This window comes from Dermochelys coriacea, chromosome 3, assembly GCF_009764565.3.
Source record: "Dermochelys coriacea isolate rDerCor1 chromosome 3, rDerCor1.pri.v4, whole genome shotgun sequence".
NCBI lineage: Eukaryota > Metazoa > Chordata > Testudines > Dermochelyidae > Dermochelys > Dermochelys coriacea.
This window is the reverse complement of record NC_050070.1, coordinates 55,650,046-55,666,715: the sequence shown is the minus strand read 5'-3', so window position 1 is coordinate 55,666,715 and position 16,670 is coordinate 55,650,046. Positions and strand designations below refer to the sequence as shown.

The following is a 16,670-nucleotide window of genomic DNA, read 5'->3' as shown; positions in this document are numbered from 1 at the left end:
CACCCAGATCCCCACACCACCAAACCCCAACCAGCTGCACCTGGATCCCCACCCCACTTCCCCAGCATCTGGAGCCCCCGCTGAGCCTCCCCCATCCAAACACCCCCTCCCCCTGCTGAGCCCCAACCACCTTCACCTGGACCCTCCTGCAGAGTCCCATTACAGTTGCACTCAGAACCCCCCAACAAAACTCTGTGCATCCAGATTCCCCCCGCACCTGGATCCTCCACTGAGCTGTCTGCATGCAGATTACCCCACACCGAACCCTCTCAACCCACCCCTGGATCCTCTCACAATAAGCCCCTTCACACTTGGATCCTGCCTTGCTGAGCCTGCCTGCCCACACTTGGCACTGACGGGCAGGACCCTGCGGTGTTTCTGGGGAAGGCCCAGACTCTGGGCTCTGTCAGAGTTGGGTGCAGCCTCACGGCTGAGTTCGTGTCCCGCGGGGGGAGCTGCACAGTGATCTCCCATCTCTGTGCAGCCAGTGGCCTGTGCTCCCCACTGCCATGCTGGGGCCTCCACATTTATTTGAGAAATAAAATTTGCAGAATTTTAAAATATTGTTTGCAGAATTTTTGTTTTTTGGCGCAGAATACCCTCAGGAGTAATTTGCTTCTCTGGTTGGAAGATATAAATGAACTTCCATTGTCTCTGGCCTCACTTTGCTCAGTCTGCATGTGAGACACAGGTAGAAGAACATTCCTTTGTTGAGCGCATATTTGTGATTCCACTGCCTCCAAAACATATTTCTCGCACACATCCACAATTCTTCGTACACAACCCACACGTACCCTACCCAAGGATATTCATGACTAGTTTTCAGTTTTTATGATCTCTGGTAAGACAGCGTTTGGCTAGGTATTCTGACAGCAGTGTGTGTATGTGCCCTTTGCTAGTTTGTATAAAGGGGCTGTTAGGGTGATGGTGGCAACTCTCACCCCTACCTCGAAGTCGCCTCTTGAAATCTGTGTCCAAACCTTCCCATACAACAGCACAAAATCACGCCTACACCGGTGAGCCCCAGCCCAAGGAGAAGGTAGCCCAAGGAGAGAGGTATATTGTGAGCAGAGAGGTGTGGATTCTTTTGGGAGGGCCGCAGGCCTGGTGCGGTTGGGGTTTTGCCCCGCTGAAAGCCAGTTTCATTGGAAAACGCCAGTTCATCCAGCCTGAAATTTCTCACGACATTTCGTCAGCTCTGACAACTGAAAATTTTCAGAAAAAAAGTAAGAAAAAAATGCATCCGATGAAGTGGGCTGTAGCTCACGAAAGCTTGTGCTCTAATAAATTCGTTAGTCTCTAAGGTGCCACAAGTGCTCCTGTTCTTTTTGAGAAAAAAAGTGGTTTCAGTCTGAATGGAACCCAACCCCAGCGGCTTCGGGCGGGGACGGGCGTCGCTGGGCGGCGGGGATCCGCCAAAGACACACTATCTTCCACCTGCCCCGGCCGAAGAGCGCGCGGTCGGAGCGCCGCCCTCTCCTCATTGGCTGCGGGCTTAGTGGCGTACGACTCGCACCACTAGGAGCGCTACGTTTGTGCGCCGGGAGGTTGTTTAGCGGTTTCCATAGTAACTAACCAGGCCCCGCCCCTTTAAATAGCTCCTCCCCGGGCCGGGGGGGGGTGATGCTGCCGCGGATGCCGGAAGTGAAGATGGCGGCGGCGGCCTCTTCGGAGCTACTCACGGGCTGGTGCCTTTTCGGCCTCTCGCTGCTGGTAGGCGGGGGGCGGCGCGGCTCCGCTGGAGCGTCCTCCCCTTTCCCGGGCTGGCCGCCCTAGGCTCTGTGAGGCCGCAGGCTCTTGGCTCCCCTATAGCCATTGGGGGTAACGGGTTACCACACGGTGCCCCCTCCCCGGGTGCTTGGTGCCCGGGGTAACGAGCGCTCCCCACCCCCGCCCCCTTATGGAGCTTCGCAGCACGTGCTTCTGAACCACGCCCCTAGTGTCCGGGGTTAGGGGCTGTCTCTGGGGTTAGCTGACTGGCCCTCACGCTTCCTCCCCCGCTGAGGGGGGGTTACAGAGCTCTCCGCCCATCCCCTTCTCCTTGGGGTCTGGAGCTACCGGCTCTGCCCCTGGGCACCCACCTGGGGGTAGCCAGCAGAGACAGGCTGTGCAGGGGTCCTGTGGTAAAGCAGCCTATGGTCACGTAGTTGCAGACTGTACCTTAAAGCACTGAACTGAGGTTTCACAGCAGCCCTGATGCCCGCACGTCCTAACTTCCAAATGTCTGACTTTGCAGTCTTATTGCTGGTCCTGTTGGGCGTAATTTCATATCTTAAAAAAAAAAAGAGAGAGAGAGAGAGAGAAACTGCAGCCATAGTGGCCATCAGTTTGGGTCATCAGCAGGATTTGGGTTTTTAGATCTCCAGTACAGGCCTTTGCCACTTGAACTAATGCAGTGAATGGTAGCAGCAGTAGTAGGCTAGCCTCTTTTGGCAGAAAGAGAGCAAACTACCCATGGCGTGGCTACCATATGGCTAGCATTTGACTGGTCTGGCTGGTATTTTTATGCATTTGCCAGTTGCCAGAAAAGTAATTTAATCTGTGAGGGTTTTTTTGCGTGAGTCTAAAGATTAGAATTATTATCACAGTACACTGGGATATCTAATGGTAAAAGTTTTTCTGTCTAAAGATGCTGCAGTGTTCCCACTTGTGCAGTTTAAGTCATAATAGATCAAAGCTACTGAAAATACAGCAGCTGTTTGCGCTGTGTGTGTGTGTGTGTGTGTGTGAGAGAGAGAGAGAAAGAGAGAGAGAGAGAGAGTTTGAGCCATGCAAGAGTGAGATGTGTGATGTTATCAATCTTACTTATGTGTTTTCTCTCTAAATGCTACAAGTGGCTGTTGAAGGGGGTTGTTGAGCTGCTTTGTGCTTGGGGTTGCATCGGGCTTGTCTTGTGGGGTATGTAATGTATTTTTTGCATTTCAAAGGTGGTAATCCTACCCCTAGCAGATGTTAGTCATGTTTAATGCACAGCCAGAAGATGCTCTGATATAATCATGGTGATAAGAGCAGTTTAAGTGTCTGTATAGAAGAGATTTCAGAGTAGCGGCCGTGTTAGTCTGTATTCGCAAAAAGAAAAGGAGTACTTGTGGCACCTTAGAAACTAACAAATTTATTTGAGCATAAGCTTTCCTGAGCTACAGCTCACTTCATCGGATGCATTCAGTGGAAAATACAGTGGGGAGATGCGCACACACACACACACACACACACACACACGAAACAATGGGTTTTATCATACACACTGTAAGGAGAGCGATCACTTAAGATGAGCTATTACCCTCCTGTTGGTAATAGCTCATCTTAAGTGATCACTCTCCTTATGAATGCATCAGATGAAGTGAGTTGTAGCTCCACGACATCTTATGCTCAAATAAATTTTAGTCTCTAAGGTGCCACAAGTACTCCTTTTCTTTTTATGTAGAATAGAAATACAGTTTAACTTGAGTGATATATCTGATATTCTTGTGCTGTGTTATGGTATCTCTTTTTTTTTTTTTTTTTTTTTTTTTTTTTTTTTTTTTTTTCTTTCAGGCTATTCTGGCTTTCTCCTGGGTTTATGTGCGCAAGTACCAGAGTCGACGAGAAAGTGAAGTAATTTCTACCATAACAGCTATTTTTGCACTGGCAATTGCGCTTATCACATCAGCACTTCTGCCAGTGGACATTTTTCTGGTTTCATATATGAAAAATCAAAATGGCACATTTAAGGTATGAACTACTTAGATATTGGCATTCAGTAAAATATATGTTGCCAAAATTGCTTTACCATATGTCTTCCCTCTCCCTTTTTGTTATCTCTTCATTCTGAGTTATCAAACTATATCCTATTTTAGTGTCTTATTACATTGCTGGACTTTTTGTCTTGGAAGATCACTAACATTGCAAACTAATGTCATTTACTTCTAAAATAGATTCCATCCTCATAACTTAGTAATGTAAACTTGCTATTCTCTCATTAAAATATTAATATTACCAACTTTTATAACATACACAAGAATAGTCTTGTCTCGGTGCTGGTGGGTTTATTCATTTAACACTGCATAAATAGAAATGAGGAGAGACGCCTAAATATTTTCTGTAGTTCATACTATAAAATTTTATATTTTTCTGTTCTTTGGGTATATTTATAACATTATACAAACGGTATATGTATGAATGAGCTCTCGGTCAAAGGCCTGCTCTACACTTACAAATTAGATAGACTTTGCTACTTCTCTCAGGGCTGTGAAAAACTTTGCTCCGTGAACATTGTAGTTAGTACGAACTAACCCTTGGTATAGACTTGGTTAAAGTCTTCCATTGACCTAGCTATGGCATCTCTGAGAGATGAATTAACTACCTCAACAGAAACGCCTCTTGATGTAGGAAACGTTTTCCTTATGGCATTACAGCTGCACACATTTAGGAAATAAACATGTTTTAATGGTTGTCAACCAGTTCTTGGGAAAATAACCAAATGATACGAATAAAAACATGGTTAAAATCAGTTATTTAAATCATGGTCTCCTGCTTGCTGACTTAGTGATTTAAATTGCGAGTTTATATTATGACTTAAATAATTTCCCCCCGCTACAAAATTTGCTTTTGTACATTGCTTACCATATTTGTCTACCATTTATTTTTAATCTCAAAGAACACATGCTCTTGCATACATCACTTCAAAGGTTAAGTCAGATGCTTTACACATTTACAGGTATGGATGTAAGTTATCCATCTACTGTTTCTTTAGTGAATCAGGTAACTTATCTGCACAAAGAATGTGTACTGTTGAGAATTTAAAAGGACACGAAAACTTTCAGTTAAGCTTCTCCCAGTGTGAAAAATCTTGCACCTTTGTGCACATGGATTCTAATTAAGAATAGACAAAACAGTTTTCTTCTGCTTTCTTCCTTCAGACATGTTCTTGTAGCCCTTACCTTGACAAGGGAAAATGCTTCCTTAGATTCTCCTTGCCTCGCTACCCATCATCCTATTTCTAACTAACTATTCATCTTCAAAAGTCTAGAACAAAATGTGTAAAAATGTGACCTTAATACAGTTATAGTATCTGAAATTATGGTTTGATTATACAAAAATCTGATTTTCATATAAAATAATGCAAGTAATTCTAGAATAAAACTTAAACCAGCTGAAGGTGTTTCTGACTCCATTTGTCACTCTTTAAGATCATTTTATTGTAAAACTGGCTTTTTTTCCTGGAATTAGTAGCTCGTAAGCTGTCCTATGTCATGTCCTCGGTTTTCCATAATTTTTGGTTTAGAAAAACTAGTTGATATTTTTCTATGTACAACACCCTTGTCTTCATAATACTCCTTTGCAATTTTAGTAGTTTGAGGAAATGCATATTGTGGATATGGATTTAGTTCAATATCCCTTGATCCCAAACCATCTGCATTCCAAAAAATAAAAAGCTTTTTGTTTATAAAATACATTTAGTTTGATTGTCAATGTGCGTTACCCCCACCCCAAACACGTTAACTATACCAAAACTAGATTTGCACCATCCCCCTAAAAGAAAAGCCTTTATAGCCTCAACCTGCTTTGGTTTGAAGTTGCTGCCTGTTTTGCCATAGAAGCCAATGGGAGTGGAAATGGTTCCTTCTTGAATTAAATGAACCTTTCACTGTGTCTTGAAAGTTAAGAGATTCTGGCTTTGAGAGACAGTGGGATAAGTAGGTGGGTGAAGGGAATGTTAAATGACCGACAATTTCTTAAAATCCAAGTATAACTTTTAACCTGCTTTTTTTCTTCACAAAAACATTCTTTGTAAATAGAAGAAGAGGAACTGGTAAATTGTATTTATCACAGGACAATGGGATTTTAAAGGAAATGGAAATGCACAATTTTTAATTACTAATAACTTGTATTGTACTGTACATGTAATCTTCCCTATAGAATATACCTTTGTTCCTGTACATAACTTGCATTTTAAAAACAATTAAAAATTGACAAAACAAACTTTCTGTTGCCTCCTGCTGTTATTGGTACATCAGGTTGCTGCTATCCTTCCTATTGCTCTCGTTTCTCGTTCAAGAACTCAGCTGTTGCATATGGAGATTATCTGGTAGAAGGTAGATGCCAAACTGAAATATCTTTCTAACAGTGTCATGATTCTGTTGCTGTTATCTTAATTCCTGGCTACCTCTCATTCAGGATTTTTGAATACTGTTAACTGATGGCTAAAATTGCAGGCTGATGTGGTGCTTGCTATTGTGACCTATTTCATATTTTCTTTTGACATATGTTTGCATTACTTTTGACAAGACCTTTTCATATCTTTTAAGACTTTCATGAGAGCAAAGTGCTTCACTGTGACCATATGTTTAACTTAAACTCCATTTCCCATAAGAACACATAATTAATTAAAAGGAGTGCATTCATTTTTAATACTTGCTATTTAAAAACAGCAAACTCTGCATGAGAACTTTTCTGTCAAAATTAAGTACTTTCTTATTCTCTTTATATAAATCAGTCCCAAAATCTTACCTCTGCCATGATGCTTAGAAATTGCTACTCTGGCATTGGTTGGGCATGTTAGGATTTTTTCCACACTCAACTCCCTGTTTTATTACCTCCATGAGAAGCACTTAACTCAGGAATGTGCTCTCCTTATTTGATCTGCTAGAAACCATATCTGTTAAGCTTTTTGGCATGTGTGAAAGGTTTATTCTCTGGCATTTGGGGAGGAGAATGGGTAAGAGTATAAAGACAGGTTTCAGAGTAGCAGCCGTGTTAGTCTGTATTCACAAAAAGAAAAGGAGTACTTGTGGCACCTTAGAGACTAACAAATTTATTAGAGCATAAGCTTTCGTGAGCTACAGCTCACGAAAGCTTATGCTCTAATAAATTTGTTAGTCTCTAAGGTGCCACAAGTAAGCCTAATTGAAACTCAAATTTTGGAACATTGTTTTGTGCAGGGGTTGATGAACTTGAGGATCTTTATTCCCAGATGTGAGGGTGACACCTTAGGTCTGTCTATCTTGTTAAAATTCTTGCCTAAACACAAAAGGGTGTTCCACTTTGACTATACTAGTAGTATACTATCCCTAGTATGGATGTAGTTTTATGGGTATAAAGGTGTTTATACCAGTACATACTATTCCTTAGGGAAAGAGGAATAAAGCTATGTAAATAAAAGGCATCTTTATAGTCATAACTGGATCCACACTAGGTATTCTACCTGTAACTATTGTGATAGAAAAAAATCACAACCCCAACAAATATTTATACAGATATAAAACCTGTGTAGACCAGGCCTTAGCCACTGGCATGGATCTCTAAATGTATCTTAGCCTTTCTTGAGTAGGAAATACTATCTATAACATGCACAGTTAGGTGGTGGTCATAGACTCTTCCCTCACTCCTAAACATATGCATAAGGGCATGTCTACACTATAGCCCTAAACCAAACTTAGGTTGACTAACTTATAGCCCCCATAGTAATTACTGTAGTGGCTGATGTCCATACTACCTTCCTTCTGTCTGTGGTGCATATCCTCACCAGGAGTGCTTCCACTGACTGAAGAGGGGCAGTGTGGGGGCTCTCAGGTTACACAGCTCCCTGTTGGGAGCCCAGCTGCTCCCCAGGCTTCTCACCTCCCTGCTCCCAGCTGGAGGTGCAGGGGTAGCTGCCACCCAGGTTTCTTGGCTCCCTGAGCAGGGAGTCTCCAGACAGCAGCCCAGCTAGGAGTGGGGAGTCTGGAGCAGCTGTGCTTTAGTACCTGGATTTCTTGTCAGTTTCATGGCTCCAGCATGGAGTTGTGAAATTGACAAGACAGCCAACAGCCAGGGTAAGCAAGGCAGTGTTAATAGACACTTCCGCCCTAACTACACTTACATAAGTGCCTCTCATGAAGGTGGAGGAGTTATATTGGTGTGGAAAGGCACTTACATCAGTGGGATAAGACTGTAATGTGTGTACACTGACATAACTAGGGCTACGTAAGCTGCCTTACATCAACCTAACTGTGTAGGGTAGACTAAGCCGGAATGTGAGAAGTTAGTCTTCTCCGCCTACATGGTCAACATACTGGGGCTTCTTAAGCAGGTTTTGAGTGAGTTCTGATTTCTAGTTTCCACATTCAGCATCTTATTTTGAAAGTTTTTAAAAGGTAGAGGACTTGCCACATATTTGGACATATTTTTCTCAACATTCAACGAAAATCATAAACCCCACTGCTCCCATTTGCCTTTTAAATTGGAGGTTAAGTAGCCAGTGCAGTTGGTCTGTCTGTTTATATGTATTTCCTGCAAAATGACTCATTACCATATAAATATGACTATAAAAGTGTTCTATGGTACATACATGACAGATATATAATGAAAATGCTCTTTGATATCAAGTTTTCAATCATAAGTATCTTTTTATTGATTTTTTTGTTTGAGTCGAGTAGTTCTGTGGTGTGGTATTTAGGTTCAAGAATATTATGCAACTCAATGATCAAAACAAATATTAACTGGGGCCCGTATAAATGCCTCAGTAATGCAGAATGGTAACTGCACAGCCTTTTTACCATGTCCATGTTTTTGTATTCAGAATTGTAAGTCTGAGTCTGTTCAAATTGTTCTTCCAGAGCTCTAAGAATTCAATTGATGGAATTCCTATAAGCCACCAAGAACAAAATCTCATGCTTCCCAGTTTATACAGTTGACAATAGCAAAATATTTAGGATTTCAAAAATGTGTGATATGGATTGAAAGTGTTGCTTTTGTGAAATAAGTGTTTACATAATTTTCCCCCTTCATTCTTCCTAGGAGTGGGCTGATACTAATGTCACAAGACAAATTGAGGACACAGTGCTATATGGATATTACAGTGAGTATTTTTAAAACAGCTTCTAAAAATAGGATTTTCTGCAGTGACTGGATCATGTGTTGATACCCTCTAATTAAAATATTGTATTATAAGCTAATTTTCAGGGGGCTATAACTAAACTGAAAAATCATGCTGAGATGAACCTTAGTTCTGTCTACAGTCAAAGCTTTTGTAGGGTTTTTCCCTTTTTGTAAATTAAAATTTCAGTTTGCATGTTAAAATGCAATCTTGGGGGCTTCTGCATATGGGCTTATCATTCCCGTCAGTCCCAATGACACAGTGCTCAAAACTTGACTAAGGAGTTTTGGCGTATGAACCTATAATCCACAATGTGAACTATTGTTAATACACATTCAGAGGATAGACATTAACGAGTTCCTTAGGAATTTTTTTTTTTTTTTGGCCCTACTCTTGTCACTTTTTTTTTTAGCATGGTATGTCAAGGTTTCTTACAATTAAGGTAATGTCATGTTTTCCTACTGTACATAACTCACTGCAATTTTGTTTTTATATTGTAATACCTATGGTATGCAAGATCATTCGCTGTTCAGACACTGCCTGAGGACTGTATCTACTTCACTAAATGAATATAATGGAGTACAAGGGTGATGAGCCTAAACAAAATGAAAGCAAGAAAACCATATTAGATCAACATCTAAACTTATTTTAAAATGTGGCTTCTGTTGCTTTTAAAATCTAACTTTTTATAGAAAGTGTTGGACCCATCTCTGCAATCTGACATTCTTTATAAATTTATTTATTGCAATAGTGGATAATGTTATCTAGCACAAAGTTTTAGTGAAAATAATTATCATAGCATTGTGTTGAACTCACTATTCAAAACCAAAGAAACAAACACCTGTCAGGGATGGCTTAGATAATACTTAAGCCTCCCATGAGTGCAGGGGACTGGACTAGAAGGCCTTTCTAGGTCCCTTCCAGTCCTATGATTCTATATGACTCTATGAAATGATCATGTGTTGGGAGGAGAATATATTCAGTAGTTTAATACATTTTAAGAATTAATAATACATATTAAAGACTAAACATGTGCAAGAATAGTGAAACTCAGATTTGTTTTCTGTGGTCTGGGCAAAGTGTGTGTGGTCACTTTAAAAAGACCAATATTAAAAAAAAAATCTAATTTTAAGACTGAATTTCTTTTGTGGGAGAGAATACTCGAAGACATGTTGCAATGAATTGGGCTAAATTTTCATTGACTTGTAAGTCTGTCTGCTGGGCAATGACACTAGTACAAATATACCTGGTAAATGTATAGATGCACTTTGCATTAAAGTGGAACCTAACAACTGAAAGCAACAATATTTCAAAATGTGAAAGACACTATAAACATACTAACGTACAAACATTGACTAATGTTTTGCAACAAGAGGCCTATTTTACAATGAAGATGCCAGAGAAAATCAAAATGCCAATTTTGGGTAATTTCAAGCTGCAGTCATAGAATTAATCTGATTTATCAGAAAGCTATCTTTGTTGTGGCTTGTACTGATAGTACTGCTACAAAAGCTGGATTCAACATTTATTTAAAAAAAAAAAAAAACCTTCAGATGCCCACCAAGAAAAGGAACTCTTTTCCTCTCTTGCCATGGTTTATAAACTTCTTGTTCCCCTTAAAACAATACTGCTTCTCTAAATGAGAAATATCAGATGGTTTAGCTTGAGAAATAAACTTGATGCAGAATACCACATAAGAACTTTGAATACTTTACCAGACTAAATAGGTAGTCTGTGCCTTAAGATATATGTGACTCCTTAGGGCTTTTCTTATCAGTTCTATCCAGTGATACTTTATTGTTTTGATAAGCTATACAAATATGGCTACTTGTGTTTAATAAAGTAAAAAAAAAAAAAAAAAGACCGACTTCTTGATTACCTTTTGTGGGAGAAGGGTATGGCTCATCCAGGTAGGGTTTCATGCTTTGTGCGTTTTTGCCATTTAGTCTGTTTCTGGTCCAGTGTCAAGGTTGATCTGTAGTTTTGCCTTCTTGAGCATGTCTTTCTACCAGGGTCAGGAATTATATTTTTTTTCTACAAAAACAGTGATACGTTTTGATTCCTGAGGGAATAAAAAGGAATATGGGGAAATATCTTTACTGACTATCCTTGCATTTTGGCCTATTAATTCTCTAACAGGTGCTCTAGTCATTTTAGAGTCTGGTTGTTTAATATGAAGTTCTTCAACTAACTGGAAATATTCAGTGTCGTTTAGGGAAAAGCCCTCCAGGTGGATCTTTAATTAATACTCTGGGCTAACAGTTATCAAAACCCGTAAATGGAAAATAAAGTAGGGCTGCCAAGCGATTTAAAAAAAATTAATCGTGATTAGTTGCACAAATAAACAATACTACTTATTTAAATATTTTTGGATGTTTCCTTCATTTTCAAATGTATTTCAGTTACAACACAGAATACAAAGTGTACAGTGCTCACTTTATATTTTTGTTTACAAGTATTTGCACTGTATAAATAGATAGTATCTTTCAATTCACCTCATACAAGTACTATAGTGCAATCTCTATCATAAAAGTTGAACTTGTAAATCTAGATCTGCGTACAAAAAAAACCTGCCTTCAAAAATAAAACAATGTTAAGTTTGAGCCTGCAAGTCCACTCAGTCCTATTTTTGTTCAGCCAATCGCTCAGACAAATCAGTTGGCTTACGTTTACAGGAAAGAATGGTGCCCGCTTCTTGTTTAGTGTCACTTGAAAGTGAGAACAGGCATTCACATGGCATTGTCGTAGCTGGTGTTGCAATTATTTGTGCCAGATGCATTAAAGATTCAAGTCCCTTCATGCTTCAACCACTATTACAGGGGACATGTTGATGACTGGTTCTACTCAATAACAATCAAAAGCAGTGCAGGCGGATGCATGTTCATTTTCATTATTTGAGTCAGATGCCACCAGCAGAAAGTTGTTCTTTTTTGGTGGTTTGGATTCTGTAGTTTCTGCATTGGAGTGTTGGTTTTTTAAGACTTCTGAAAGCATGCTCCGCACCTCTTCCCTCAGATTTTTGGAAGGCACTTCAGATTCTTAAACTGTGGGTTGAGTGCTGTAGCTGTCTTTAGAAATCTTATGTTGGTACCTTCTTTGTGTTTTGTCAAATCTGCAGTGAAAGTCGTCTTAAAATTCACATGTGCTGGGTCATCATCATCAGAGACTGTTATAACATGAAATATATGGACAAATGCAGGTAAAACAGAGCCAGGTTAATACAATTCTCCCCCAGGGAGTTGAATCACAAATTTAATTAACACATCACAAGGAAGCGTGTCCTCTGGAATGGTGGCTGAAGCATGAAGGGGCATATGAATCTTTAGTACATCTGGCAAGTAAATATCTTTCTGGTGGCATTGTAAATAAGAGGGCAGCATTATTTCCTATAAATGTAAATGAACTTGTTTGTCTTAGCAATTAGCTGAACAAGAAGTAGGATTGAGTGAACTTGTAGGCTCTGAAGATTTTACATGGTTTTGTTTTTGAGTACAGTTATGTAAATTTGTTACATTTGTAAGTTTACACGACAAAGATTGCACTTGTATGAGGTGAATTGAAAAATACTATTTCTTTTGTTTGCCACTTTTACAGTGCAAATATTTTGAATAATATACTTTGATTTCAGGTACAACACAGAATACAATGTATATGAAAATGTAGAAAACTATCCAAAATATTTAAATTTCAATTGGTATTCCATTGTTTAACAGTGCGATTAACTCAAAAATAATCGTGATTAATCATGTGAATTAACTGTGATTGACAGCCCTAATACAAAGACACAAACTTGACTCCACTCAGATACAGACCTACCTGCTATCAAATATTCCTCCAGTTCTAGGTCTACCTTTTGAGTGCCTGTTTGAAATTTCTAGTACTAAATTTTGGTGTTACTGCTGCTTAGGAGAATGATAGGAGCAGACTAATACATCAAGGTCACTGATAGCATACCTCTTCTTCTTTGGGGAGTTATGTGGACTTCATCTCCAATTTTAAAACTAACAAACTTCTCTTTAGATCTGAATTTCTAGTAGACTAATTCCACAATACTTTTAAGGCGATCTGAAAAACTGAATCCAATATCTGAGGAATTCACCAGATAACCATGGTAACAGGGGCCACTTGAGAATGTAACTTAAAATGTGTTACAAAACTTCAGGGTTTTTTCTTTTTTGTTTTTAAAAGAAGGAACTTTGACTTGTTCCTATGAACTAAGTATATTCTGGAGTTGTATTAGATATAAATATGGGAAGTAGAAGGTCAGATAAATAGATGAATTTTTTATTTTTAAACTGTAAGAAAACTGTGTGGCTTGGAAGAAAGCTGTCACTGCTTTTTTGATATTACCATTAGATTCTGGAAAACAAGAATTCTGTTCTGCACAAAATTTTAGCCTTTTGGTTTTATTCCACGCAGGGATGAAACAGACCTTCCGAAACTTTTCACAAAAAATACGCACAGACTAGCCAATAACCCAGTACTCTATCTGATTCAAAGCAGGGACTTGAACGTGGGTCTCCCACATCCCAGATGAGTGCTCTAACCAGTGGAATATTTGCTGTTTGCTTTTTGACTAGAAATTCTATCCTGGACCCGAGAAATCTTCTTCTCAAAGGTTTGGTTTTAACCAATTGGCATCTTCCAACAAAAAAAAGTAGTTGAAAATTTCTCAACGAGTTCTAGAACATACACAGTTGAACTCAAAGGCACTAGGGCTCAGCAAAAGTTACCTTAAAAGTTCATTAGGATGGTAGCTTTGGCTATCAATGCAGGATGGATTGTCAAGAGCAGCAGTTCTCAAACTTTAGCAGCCTGAGGACTCCCAATTTTGATTTAAGAATTTTTTTTCCCTGGGGGGGTGCTCAACCCCCATTTAGCCCTAAGGCCCTGCCCTTCTTCTTCCCTGCCTCTTTCTGACCCCACTCTTCCTCCCTCCCCTCCCCTCCCAGCAGCTCCTGCATGTTGCCGAACAGCTATTATGCAGCATGAAGGAGGCACTGAGGGGGAGGAGTTGATCGGGGCTGGAGGCCCTGGACATGACCTGGCTAGATTATAGTATAATTTCAGGTACAGTAGCTGTGCCTTAGTCCCCCTACCAATTTTTGTGATCTTCATTAAGTTTTCCTTAAATTCTCTGGACAAATACATATTGTGGCAAATTGCCGGCACTACTTTGATGGGTCTCGCGCTTCCTCGTCTTGGGGAGGGTTCAGGGCACCAATTTCTCACCCCTGAACTGGGGTATTAACTGCCCCGCTAGTCTCCTAGTGGAGAGGGAGGATCCGGGCCCACCCTCTACTCTGGGTCCCAGCCTAGGAGCCCTAGGGATAATGGTAAACCGCTTGAACTAGCAGTTCCTTCCCCTGGGCTACTTCCCTCTCCTGCCCTTCAGCTTGTGGGGCTTCCTGCCCTCCACCGGGTGTCCCTTTACTTAAGGTCTTGGTCTTCTTAGCCCACCACAGCACTTCTCCAAACTCTCCTCTGCTTTCCTCCAAACTGCTCTCTGCTCCAACACCAATCCACTCTGCTTCAACTTCTTCCCTTCTCTGATTGAAGGGGGGGGGTTAATCGGGTGCTTTAATTGGCTTCAGGTGCTTTAATTAATCTCCTAGCAAACTTTCTTCCCTCTACAGGGAATAAGGCTCCCTTCTAACACTCTCCTGCTGCCCTCTGGCCATGCTGTATCACAATGTTGAAGATATTAGTGATTTGCTAAACACGAGAAATGATTTAATTGTGTACAGCTGTTGGATGCTCTAAAATCATCAGTGACTTTTCAAACTTATTTAATTGCCCCCTTCTCTCCTCCCCCCCCCCTTCCTGGAGTACCTCCCAGTACATCTACCACCACCGAGCTCCGAAGGGAAGCAGAGAGCGGAAGCAGCTGCTGGCCGGGCACTCAGCTCTGAAGGCAGCACTGAGCTAGTAGCAACACAGAAGTACATGTGGCAATGCGAAAAGTGATATTTGTTATCACTTAACAGCAGATTTGGTGCCCCATTGCCACCCTTGCTTCTGAGCTGTTGCCACCCCAGGGCTCACAGCTGGAGCCCAGGCTGCCTCTTGGTGGAGGAGTGGAGTTGGGGGAGAGGAAGAAGAGCTTGAGCGCAGATGGTGGAGCTACAGCTGTCCTCTTTATCCCTGCCTCCTGGGTGTGCACGGCCCTTCTGCATGAGCCCCAGCCACCCAGGGCTGACAACCAGAGCTTCCAAAAAAAAGCACACATTTGTGCTTCCATTAGGAGGCCCGCCCCATAGTTTGAGAAACACTATTCTAAATAAACTGTAAAAATAGTGTGTTCTCATCTGTCGGTTGTTACCTTACTGGGTAACCCATAGTAGACCTAAAAATTTTAGTGACTAAATTGAGTGCATTTTAATTTCACATGGAAACAATATTGTGTAGGATACTGTTTTTACTCTTGGTTTCATTGTTTGATCAATTTTTTCAGATTTTAGCAAAGCAAAAATTCCTGTTGACCGCACATGAATGCCAGTCTTCAGAGCTACTGGACTGCAATAATGGCATACAAAACCCTAGTTTGTGATTTTAACAAAACACCTAGCACATAGGATTGTACAAATATTTAATTTTAATAGTGTTGAGATTTCAAACTGCATAACACTTTCATTTATTAGTAGTTTTGAAGAACTAAGTCTTCTCAGCAAAGAATAAGTATAAAACAACATTAAGTGAAAAGAAAAGGAGTACTTGTGGCATCTTAGAGACTTAACGAATTTATTTGAGCATAAGCTTTCATGAGCTACAGCTCACTTCATCAGATTAAGTGATAATTTCTGGGGAAAGTTCAGCACTACTGAAAATGGAGGCTTAGAGCTACCTTTTCAAACATTGCTACATGATAGCATTAGCTTATAGGTATCATCTGCTTTGAAGTGTAATAAAGTTGATACTACCTCAATTTAATGTACACGTTTTTAATGCCATAGCACAGTTTTTCCTCCAGATGGTGGTAGAGATTTACGTATTGAATTAGCAGTATTGTTTTTCTTTTGCTGTTTTGTTGTATTGATAAGAAAATGCACATTTTGTAACTTTTGCTGATACTGAATTCAACAGTAATGTGTAATTTCTAGCAAAAATATATGCATGTAGTATAAAAACATAAATGGTCAAATCACATTTTCCCGTTTTCCTGATATTCTCTGAATACAAGAAAATATAATAACCTTCATAAGACTCTTAACGTTCTTCAGAAAATTTCCATGAAATATGATTTAACAAATGAGTTTATGCATCTTGTAAAATAGCAGGTACTTAAGGTCTAGGCTCCAAAATAAAAAACCTGAACTTTCTTCCAAACTAGAAAGTTTGTCATAACATGCAATGCTTGAAAATTCTGGTAAACAGTGCAATGACAGCCAAGTTCTGTGTTTATACTACAGTCAAATGCTGCTGATGCATAGCCTCATCATTCTTGTTTATGATGAGTGATTCATGGTATGAAGGCCTGGTTGTGAGACTTTGCAAGAAATTGTGAGGAAAGACGCAAGTGAAATTAATGAAATTCCTCACTTTAATATCTCATGTTGGTTAACTTAATGTATTGATTTTCATGGACTCTTTATATCCTCTTGAGGAAGGAAAACCAAGCAATCCTTAAGGCTTCCAGTGCCTACTAAAATACAAATTTAATGTGGATGAATAGTAATTGGGAAAAGCTTGCGAAGAGAATTTTAAAAATTCACGAGGGGAAAAATTACTTTCTTTGAATCATATACAACAGCACTTTCCTCAAATAACTAAAATGGAAATATACATTCAAGTTCTCCTGCCAGGATGTTATAGGCATACTACAATGTATATCCTC

General features: G+C 40.1%; 1 protein-coding gene across 7 annotated transcripts in view; it reads left to right on the top strand.

Annotated features, from left to right (window-relative positions):
- The first annotated feature begins 1,602 nt into the window (after positions 1 to 1,602).
- The window catches only part of LMBRD1 (LMBR1 domain containing 1), a 237,907-nt gene continuing 222,839 nt past the window's right edge, over positions 1,603 to 16,670 (top strand). For all 7 annotated transcript variants that reach the window (XM_043510440.1, XM_043510439.1, XM_043510437.1 and 4 more), the window contains exons 1-3: positions 1,603 to 1,713; positions 3,535 to 3,711; positions 8,758 to 8,818. In XM_043510440.1, coding sequence (XP_043366375.1) covers positions 1,624 to 1,713; positions 3,535 to 3,711; positions 8,758 to 8,818 — 328 coding nt within the window. In that variant the 5' untranslated portion in view covers positions 1,603 to 1,623. The remainder of the gene's footprint in view (positions 1,714 to 3,534; positions 3,712 to 8,757; positions 8,819 to 16,670) is intronic.